At 43.0% G+C, this 11,013-nt stretch overlaps 1 protein-coding gene across 1 annotated transcript in view; it reads left to right on the top strand.

Annotated features, from left to right (window-relative positions):
• The first annotated feature begins 3,307 nt into the window (after positions 1-3,307).
• Positions 3,308-11,013, top strand: part of LOC113230709 (serine/threonine-protein kinase MARK2-like) — a 13,739-nt gene continuing 6,033 nt past the window's right edge. The window contains exons 1-9 of the mRNA XM_026464759.1: positions 3,308-3,585; positions 3,720-3,848; positions 6,433-6,605; positions 6,715-6,773; positions 6,849-6,978; positions 7,418-7,581; positions 8,387-8,538; positions 8,608-9,461; positions 10,128-10,214. Coding sequence (XP_026320544.1) covers positions 3,448-3,585; positions 3,720-3,848; positions 6,433-6,605; positions 6,715-6,773; positions 6,849-6,978; positions 7,418-7,581; positions 8,387-8,538; positions 8,608-9,461; positions 10,128-10,214 — 1,886 coding nt within the window. The 5' untranslated portion in view covers positions 3,308-3,447. The remainder of the gene's footprint in view (positions 3,586-3,719; positions 3,849-6,432; positions 6,606-6,714; positions 6,774-6,848; positions 6,979-7,417; positions 7,582-8,386; positions 8,539-8,607; positions 9,462-10,127; positions 10,215-11,013) is intronic.

Here is an 11,013-nt window from a genome sequence, read left to right on the forward strand (position 1 = left end):
GCTTGCGTAGATAGACTCTTGAATCAAGCGGTAGTGCTTCTCTTTGAAAGTATCTATCATCCAGCCTCTATACCATGCCTCGAATAAATATCGTTTCTCTAAGCGTTGTACTGCCTTGCCCCTTCTGGCCAAAGTCGAAGTCAAAGAATCATTTATACCATGGGTAAAATAAATTTACAACAAAACGTCACTTTTAAGGTAGGTACTATTCGTTCATGCTGACTTCCCTGAGAAGAACGAGCGAGAAACTAGGGATTGCTCATTTCAAATAAACTTAAATGTTAAAATACACTTTGAATCAAATTTGTGTGGAACCTAGAGTCATGTCGTCTTTCCATACATCTTTATCTAACACGTAGTCTTCAATTTTGGAATATGACTTTCCAATTTACATATTTTTAAAGTAGTTTTTAAACTTAGGAAATTATAATCATAATATATACTCCTGAATCTTATTGTAAAAACATATACAGTTTCCCATAAACCAGTCGTTTACCTTGGTTAAACGAAATCGTGGCACCTTGAGTTTGGACTTGGCCCTAAGGTTAATAATATGGATATCTTCTTTCTTAATAAAATTATGTGTATTTTTACGGGTATATAAAATATTTGAATAAATTTACTGTGATGCCATATTCATGATACGAGTCTCCATAAACTTTTCTCTGCGAGAAACCCGAGAACCTAAAAGTGGGCATTCATTATCCTGCATTGCAGTCCGCCTTACCACTCGCCGCGTAATGCAGGATTATGAATGTAGTCGCAGCGTGCAAGCCATCCTGCAAACCTGCAATGCGTCCTGCAAGACTGCATACGTAGGCCATACGCAGGATCTAAGCGCAGGGTAGTGTGTGAGCAGTCTCCTACCCACTCGACGCACTGCCATGCAGCTAGGAATGGGCCGCTTTACAGTAGACAAAACGAATCGCTCGTTTTTGCAATACAAATATGGTTGGTATGTAGGTATGCTAGTGGTCGAAAAGGCTCGAGCCTTTTAGCCCTTTTTTAAGACTCGCCGCTTTATAGCGATGGCTAGAAGGCTAAAAAGCTAAATAACTCTCAAGCCCTCGAGGCTAATTGTATTTATGGCTTTTGCTAGCCGTCAAAAAGGCTCAAGCCCTGTAGCCCTAAATTTAAAGCTTGCGAGTCTTTTTTAAAGGCGGACTCACAAAACAGTAGTTCTAAAATGGCTCACTAAAAAAGGGCTTGAGGCTTTTTTTAGGCCTAGGCTTTTTTAAGGCCTTTTTAGAATAGTGGCGTCGTGGCGTAGTGGTTAGTAATCCTGACTGCTAATCCAGAGGTCGTGGGTTCGATTCCCACCGAGGACAAATGTTTGTGTAATGAACATGATAATTTGTTCTGTGTCTATAAATGTATATGTTTGTTTATATGTTGTCTAGTATCCATAACACAAGCTTTAGTTTGCTTACTTTGGGACTAGATAGCGTTGTGTGAATATGTAGTGACATATTTATTATTATCCATTTATTATTATTAATATTGTAGCCATCACTATAAAGCGACTCACGTCTTAAAAAAAGGCTAAAAAGCTCGAGCCTTTTTGACCGCTAACGCCAGTCTTCTAAAAAGGCTTTAAAAAAAGCCTCGGCCTAAGAAAGCCTCAAACCCTTTTATAGTGAGCAATTTTAGAACTACTGATTTGTGAGTCCGCCTTTAAAAATGGCTCGCACGCTTTAAATTTAGTTCTAAAAGGCTCGAGCCTTTTCGAACTCTTTTGTGAGTCCGCCTTTAAAAAAGACTCGCAAGCTTTAAATTTAGGGCTAAAAGGCTCGAGCCTTTTCGACCACTAAGGTATGCCACTTTACCCCTCATGATATTTTTATTTAAATAAATACTTTAAAAAATATATAAAAAGCAAATTTTTATTTAAATAAATACTTTAAATAATGTATAATATATAAAAGCAAACAAATGTTTAGAAAAAATATGGCTCGCCATTTTCCGAGTTTAAAAAACACCAAAATAATGTTTAAATCAACCTTTGTAAGTATTCATTTTTAAATAGAAAACCACGTGAGACAGAAGTATTAACTAAAAAGAACGGGTTACTCACATATTTAGTTAATATCTTTGTATTCATTTTCACCGTTTTTTTACACTTTAACTTGCAAAATATAATATGAGTAATATGTACAATGAGCACATCAAGTTTACATTTGTTCGAAAGCTCGATATGCTGACGTAGACAGGAACATTTATGCCGGGTTCACGAGTCTATCACTAGCGTTTTTCGCTTGCTTGCGTTGGCTGCGTACACGGCGTAGAAATCTGCCTTCCGCGCAAAGACGTTCACGAGTTTTCCGCTTTGCGTTGCAGAGACTTGCGCGGTGCCTTGCCTTTTTTTGGATTGTCGACACTCTCGAACCATCTGCTGCTCTATGATTGGCCAGTGGTGCTGTCCTCCGCAAATGTTCTTTGTTGCTTGCGTGGAAATATCAAGTTTTCAAACTCTCACAACGCAAAAGAAGCGGCCGGTGCAAGCGAGCGACTCGTGAACAGCCCTACGTGCCCGGCATTAGATATTGTACGAAATTCGGACGGATTTTACGAAAATAATGACGTGAGTCGTCGCGGGTGTACGTCGCGTTGGACTAGATACCCTATATGAGCACCTTCAAATTGCATTCTGACTACAATTTGTCCATTATGATACACTTGAAATGCAACCCATGTGACAAAAATAACTCTAGAAGTTTCGTTACAATGCAAATTTGAAATTCCCGTCTAGGTAGGCGTGAATTTCGTAATGAGTCAGTCAGTAGATGCAAGTACAGAACATAGAGATGTTCCATCATACCATTCATACCTAATGCAGGTAACCGCCCAGGGAACGAACGGAAGGAATGTTTAAAGTACACATGATCATCGTATGCAATTTAGATGCAACTTCCGATGGTTCGCGTTTATTACCAAGGTAGGTATTTCCTACAGATTTTCGCCATCTTTCGCTGTTAACTACAATTAATAGCAACTATTTTACAAATCTAACTCGAGCTGACGTGAAACGAAAGTTCATAACGTAGTTTTGTGCACTAAGTACTACGACAGATGAAGCCGATTAAAATCTTAGAGGATGGAAAAAAATAAAGGAAGTTAAAATGCGGTAAAGGTTTTCCAATAAACTTAAAAAAATATAACCTTAAACTGATTTTGATAAAACAAATCTCTTCGATGTCAATACACTGGCGATGCAAGAGGCCGACGAAAATAGGTGCACTAAATGTCAGCGTTGGCGCTAGCCCTGTTCCAAATTCAAAGGTACAAACAAAAGATGGTTCCCAAACACTGAACCAATATTATGACGTTTATAATTAACTGTTATTGTGTGAAGAAACTTGCTGTTTTATACAATAATAGATACGTTCGCGTTTTAAAAATACTTACAACTACCAAACTATGACTCAAAATTAAGTGTAAAGTTCTACCATGAAGAGTGCTAATAATACAACTCGAAGTAGGGGACAAGTGTACAGTGTCGGAAATTACCTGATGACCGGCAAAGTATTCGGCAAAGGTCATTTCGCAAGGGTCGAGGAGGCAACACATAGAATAATAGGGAAAAAGGTAAAAATTGGAATAATTCCACCAAAGACATCGCTTGTTTAAGATTCTGTTGTCATATTCGCCAAGCTACTGAGCAGGACGCATCTCACGTCTGTCAATCTGTTAATGAATAATCGACGAATAAAAACGCGCAGGTGGCGATCAAGATAATCGACCTTACATGCATCAAAGAGGAATATGCTCGACGTAACCTGCACCGGGAACCCAGAGTAATGTCAAAGCTGCGCCACCCCTGCATTGCTGCGCTCTACGAAACGATGATGGTTCGAATCTTGTAACTACCTATTATATATAATTTCTAGAGCCTATGCACGCGGCATATTGTAGAACTTGTCCAGAAAGACCAAATTCGCTGCGTGTTGTCTCGCGCGTATTCATACGCGCGTCAGCGAGGTACTGGACGCTTAGGCCTTATTCAGAGTAGCGGCGGGCGCGGGTGCGTGTAAATCTAATGTACGTATAGGCTCTATGCGATCACAGAGGCCGCGCGCGCCGGGCGGCGACCTGACTCGGACGCAGGAGCACGCGCCGTGCGGGTAGATCTATTGGCTTTAAATTTATTTATTGGTATCGAGTTCTTAGGTTTTCGCGATTGTTACACATAGGAAATGAAACTATTTTTCCGGATTTAAATCAGTCAACCGTGACCATGGGACCTGTAAAGGGCCCGAAACGTCGGTTTGTTTGAAAAAACAAATATACGCGATTTAAATCCGGAAAAATAGTTTCATTTCAGATTTCGTTTAACCAAGGTAAACAACTCTTTTATGGGGAACTGTATACGTTTTTACAATAAGATTCCGGAGCATATATTAAGTTTATCATTTCCTAAGTTTAAAAACTACATTAAAAATATTTTGATCGAAAAATCATATTACAAAATTGAAGACTACGTGTTAGATAAAGATGTATGGAAAGACGACATGGCTCCAGAATCCACACAAATTTGATTCAAAGTGTATTCCATAGCATATTTGAAAAGAGCAATCCCTAGAGTTTCTTGCTCGTTCTTCTCAGGGAGGTCAGCGTAGTGAACGAGCAGTAGCTTAAATGTGACGATTTCAAGTGTAAATTTATTTTACCTATGGAATAAATAATCTTTGACTTTGACTTTGGCTCGGTCCGCCCATACCGTTCACAATGCTTGGTCTGGCATCTAGCGTCTGTTTACGATTTCAATGTGTGGATCTACCCGTTTGTAGCCGCTTCGGCACTGTGAAAGGGAAGACCCGCACCGCCGCCGCGTCCGGCCTTAGCCCTTATATGTATATCACGTCCAGAAGCATCAGAGTTTAAAATAGAAGCTAGAGTTTAAAATACGCGCGTAGGTAACTGGCGTGCAATATTCTTGGAGCCTATGCACACAGCGTATTTTATACGCGCCGTAAACTCGCGTCATCTGTGCGTATAAGCGCCGCAGCCGCGCTGCATTCGCGCGTATGTATCGAGCATTTTCATAAGAGATACTTGAAATTTTAGTTAATTGTTTGTTAATTTCAGTTAGTTTTTTAAATGAAGCAAGTACATGAAATTCTAAGTGTAAACTCCAGTGGAGTATTATAATAAGCTTCTTGCTTGCGACGCGATGTCTGCGCGCGTTTGAATCGATTCACTAAAGCGCATCTGCGGTGCGTATACGCGCAGATGGCCGTAAATCGTCGTCACGTATAAAATACGCCGCGTGCATAGGCTCTTATTACGCGCCGATGACGCGCGTTTCACGTACGCGTATTTACGGCGCGTAGAGGCTCAAAGGGCAGATTGTTGCATTTGTATCGCGTGTAAAACGCGTGTAAAACGCTATAGGTATGCGTACGAGAGTTGCGTACCGAACATCGCGTTGCAAGCAGAAAACTTATATGCTCCACTGAAGTTTACACTTAGAATGTCACGTTGAAAACAACTTTTTCTGTGATGTTTTTTCATTTTCACACTTGGTGTCTAGTGCAATGCATGCAAATTAAACTCCCAAAACCAAGTACTAATGATTTACTACAATTACTAAGTGATTTCTCTTAAATCAATTATAATATATGTTAAAAAGACGCAGCGTGCATACTTTTATATATGTTTAAAAAGACGCAGCGTGCGTGCTTTTATATTTTTTTAACTGCTTCATTTCAAGACTATTTGAAATTACAAACAAGACTATAATTAAAACTACCTCTTATTAAAATGCGCAATACATACGCGCGCCAGCGCGTCTTCGGCGCGTATACGCGCAGATGACGCGCGTTTACGGCGCCACTGAATTTGTGAATGTGTGCAAAGGTTTACTCGCTGCGACTGCGTCGCGTTTGTATTGCGTTAACGCGCGTCGTCTGCGCGTCGTCGGCGCGTATATAAATACGCCGTGTGCATAGGCTCCCAGTATCAGCCCCCATATCTTTCTTCACAAGTTTAGTTTATACTGCCATTCCTTATCAACCTCTGGCTTATGCGGGAAGGGCATCATAACTTGTTCGAGCAAGCCTGTACAGGGACCACTTGAGTCAGGTCCTGACCCCAGATCACGAATCGTACAAATGCACGGACTTCATCCAGTTTCAAAAGGCCTTAGTTGAGCCGCCCCAGGTGCACATACAGCACCCTCCATATTTTCCAGATAGATACCGGAGCTGTAAGCGCACACTTCCCGCTGCGCTCTGCACAATTAACGGTTGCCACCGCGGAGCCGCGAATCTAAGTCGACTACCAAATTTACTCATTGGTGGGGGAGCTGTAAGGCACGCTCCCTTTCCGACACTGAAAAGCACAGTTCCGAAATTCCTACGCGGCTTTCATACAAGAAATAACGGCACAGGCATCCGGGCATCCAGGTGCTCTATCGTGAGCGTGATATTGCAGCACGGCCCGCGGCTGTACGTGGTGATGGAGGCGGCCGCAGGCGGCGACCTGTGCGCGCACGTGCTGGCGGCGCGGGGCACGGCGCGCGGCCTGCCCGAGGCCCGTGCGCGCGCGCTGGCCGCGCAGCTGGTCTCCGCCGTGCGGCACATGCACGCGCGCGGCGTCGTGCACCGGTCAGTGCCGTCTTACTGTCCCCTCACCGCTGGCCCTTCGCTGCCGACCACTCCACGTAAGGTAGACGCGGCGTTCGTTCCCCCGCTTTGACTTCGTCTCCTCTTCCAGGGATTTGAAAATGGAGAACATCATGCTGGACAGCACGAAGCAGTTTATCAAGATAGTGGGCGAGTATTCTCGGCTTCTTCCTCGTTTCGGATTTTGCCTGTCGACGTTAACCGATTTCACCTGTTCTGTCGCAGATTTCGGTTTGTCGAACGTGTGGAGCGCGAACGGAGCTCTGCGGACGCCGTGCGGCTCGTTGGAGTACGCCGCACCGGAGCTCTTCGTCGACGGTCGGCGGTACGGGCCCGAAGTCGACCTTTGGAGTATGTAAGTGCTTTCCACTAAATCAAGAATACAAGAAAGCCTACAAGATATTTATTCGCTGAAGAATTTAGTTAACAATGCATGTGTTATAGTCAGTATAAGTATTTGGTGTATTAGATCGTAGGTACATTTCACCAAAATATATAATTAATATAATAAAATATTTTATTTTACACTGTTATCAAGAAAAAATTATCAATAATGTTATATTGCATTGAGTACCTAATGAATTATTTAACGGCGTCCGGTAATTTAATAAATAATTTGGGTGCTAATACGAACGTGGTTCTACTGTAAAATTCCAAATTAGGGTGTTGTGTGGGCCATCCAATCTAATACTATTCATATTGTTTCTGAGAGTCCGCAATAACTACCTGCCTATTCGACCAACCCAAAATCGTATTTTTCGTAAATAAAGTGTACAAACTACATGTCATTGCAGTGGCGTGATCGTGTACGGTATGGTGACGGGCGGGCTGCCGTTCACGGACGAAGGCACCGTGGGCGCGGGCGGCGGCGAGGGTCGCTCGCGCCCAAACCTGCGAGCCGCCATCTCGCGCGGCTTCACGCGCAAGCAACGTGTCGCACTCACGTGCGTCACTAACGGTACCTAATCGAGTTACTATAGCCGACTAAAAAAGATAGAAAAACTAGTATAATGATTTATTAATAACAAGGATCGAACACTTATTCGATTCGAACCAGCACTCTTAGGCATTCCGTACCAGATGCTCTGCCCGTTAAGCCACGGAGCAAACCAGCAGACCTTGTGGGCTCATTCCGAGTGCAGGCGCGGACGTGGCGACGGGTGCGAGCGTGTGAGTCTTGGCGTCTTCCCTTTCACGTTGCGGAAGCGACTAAAACCGTTAGATTAGACACGTCGAAGTTGCAAACATACGCTAAACCAAGCACTGCGAATGGTACGGGCGGGCAGAGCCAACAGATCCACCGGCGCCGGCTCGCCTCGACACAGGTATGCGCGGCCTATGTGAACGCAACGAGCGTAAGTCTACGTACATACATTTCATTTACTCGCACCCGCGCGCACATTTATTTACGCCCGCCGCCACTATTAATAAGGCCATGATTTTTTCTGTGTTTGTTGCAGATGTTGTCTTTTTTTCTTGTTTAGTAACGCCACTGTGATAATGAATTTCACAAAAAATATAATTAAATATCACGGTAGTGAAACTTCGTGAGATTCAATAAATTAAAAAATTACAGTAATGGTTTAATCAAAAATAAAATACTGCATGCGCCAGAAAATTGAATTGAAAAAACAATTCCACGGTTTGTTAATTTACTTATAACCAAAAAAAGAAATGTAACAGACGAAAATTTCATTATCATACAGTTATTGTTTAGGAAATCACTCGAATAGAACTAAAATAATATGATATGCACATGGTAGAATGCAAGACATTCGTGCAGCAGCTACTAGAGCCGAACGTGGAACAAAGGATGAAGATCGAGGAGGCGGCGCGCCACCGCTGGGTTAAACGACCCGGCATGCGCATGAGAGTGCACCCGCTGCTCCCACTGGAGCCCAAAGTCAACAAAGAAGTAATGCTGCTCTTTACAAACCTGTCCTTAAAAGATCTTTATCGATAGTAGCAATAAAATTTTTTTTAGGTTTACAGACAAATATCAGATCTATGCGGTCAACCCGTCACGGATGTGATAGCCCAGATAAAAGCCGATCCATTCGGCACTGTCGCCGGTATGTACAACATCAAAACTCACCTCCAACAGATCCAAAATGTACCGGGCATGGACCTACTGTGGACGACCAATGTCCAAGAAACTAGACCCGCGTCCCCCCCGGAATATCGAACCACGTACGAGTTGCGGCAGGATACTACACCATCCAGCAGCAAGGCCCTTCCACCCGCCTCCAACGGGCTACCACAGCGGAAAATGATATTCACACCCTCTTCCCAAAAAGTGCGGATACAGAATGGACTGGTCGCTCCAAAACCTCAGCAAATTGAACCACCTCCAATACAGAACGAATCGAGAATGAACGGAACACAGATGCGAGGGAACAACGCAGCAACGCCTCATCTCGTGAAAGACAGTTTAAATACTCCACAACCGAAAATATCAATGCCTTTTAAAGCTCCGGAAATTCAAGTCGACCAGGCGAAAAATGTCCGAAATGTAGTCATGAAGTCGAGAAACCAGTCATTGGAGAACCCGAGGTTATGTATGATGAATAGACCGATGAGCGGGACGTTTTGTGTGAAAAAGCCCATGTACAAAGTTTACGACAGCGGGGACTGTGGCCTGAACCCGAGGCTGCCGAGCATCGAAGAACATTCCAACACAGATTTCAATGAAAAGCAAACCGCAAAGAACAAACCGAGGACTCCGTTCATGAGAAAAGTGAACTTGGACGACGACCGGCGACTTAGCAGTTGCCCTAACAGGATGGGAGACGGGAAACGTCCTGACTTCTATAGAAGAGGTAGCGACACTTTAACCAAGTAAGTGAGCAAAATACACTTGTACTAGTATATATAGTAGCAGTAGAGCACCTTGTGAAAGAGTTGGTCCAGGGAAGTGCCACCTTACCTATTTCTGCCTCCAAGCAGTAATGTAAGCATCACAGCGTTCCGGTTTTTAAGGGTAAGGGTGCTGGTGAAATTACAGGCACATGGGACTTGTCCACTTATGTACGTCTCAGGGTGACGGGTGCAGTGACATTGTTCGTAAGATCTTTGGCACCCGGCGCACACCCAGTCACTTGGTATTATATGTATGTATATAAAAAAAAAGTGTACCTGATGGCGCCTGAGACATAAGTTGACAAGTCCCGTGTGACTGTACTTTCTTCGAAACCGGAACGCACGTGCACATGCTCACGTGACTGCTTGGCGGCAGAAATAGGTAAGGTGGCAGTATTTCCCTAGACGAGGAGCTCTACTGCTGCTAGACACCGGCACATGCCGGTGGATCTCGGCGCATTTCGGTGGATATCCTCTAACGTACTCCGAGGCCGGTTTCAGAGCATTGGAATGTACACTTTATACCAATTAAAGTTACATTTATAAATTCAATGTCCTCTACTTTCCCGTCCGCCGGTTTGGCTCGCCCTTACGCTATAACAAAACCAAAAGCCTAGTGCACGCATACGCATACGAATTTTTCAGTTGGCGAACTGGAGGTGTAATAGGCACGTCGACAGCTCGAATTTTACTGCAGACCAATGCCACTACAATCAAGCGCGCGTCGTTAGGGTAAGTCATAATTTACACTTATTCCCGAATAATATTCACTCTCTACGAGTGAGTTAAGTAAGAGGCTTGAGCCGGACAGAGAAAGTTTCATGCCTTTGCAATAAGAGCGAAAAAGACCGCTGCTGACGCGGAACGCATAACGTCGTTTTCACTTCTTGTGCTCTAAAAGTACGTCAGTATAGCCTTACGTCGCGGGAGTATAGTGCATCATTTAATCTCCATTTAGTAAAAAGCAGAAGTGTGTCGATGGTGATCGATCGATAAGTTACTAGCTTCTAAATAACGCTCATTTTAGAGTTTCATTGTTCATGCGCGCAATATTCGACTTTATCTCTATAATTTTAGAAATTATTCACATAGCACTGACAATATTATTGTTTTGTCTCATTCACTCTCACGTGAAGTCCCAACTCACGACACGGTTCGCCTTCTCACTCTTCGTTTGAGTCAAACATTTCGACTCATCCGTAGAACAAAGACCTCTGTGCAAGATTGCTTATTCTCAGGACATTGTACATTTTGTGCGCTGTTCTTAACTGTGGATATCAAGTTCTTAGGTTTTCGCGATTGTTACACATAGGAAATGAAACTATTTTTCCGGATTTAATCCTAAAAATCTAATTTCTATGAAATAAAAATTCATTCGATAAAATAATTTGTAAAACTTAATATAGCGTAAATTGGAATGTTTTCTTTGTAAAATTAAAAATAAGGTATTTAACTTAGAATAATAACGCATTAGAATGATAGTTTCATATCAAACGAACTGTCACAAGTGAGGCAAAAACCAAATTCATGT

Source organism: Hyposmocoma kahamanoa, unplaced genomic scaffold, assembly GCF_003589595.1.
Source record: "Hyposmocoma kahamanoa isolate Upper Pololo Valley unplaced genomic scaffold, ASM358959v1 64, whole genome shotgun sequence".
In the NCBI taxonomy this organism is placed as follows: Eukaryota; Metazoa; Arthropoda; class Insecta; order Lepidoptera; family Cosmopterigidae; genus Hyposmocoma; species Hyposmocoma kahamanoa.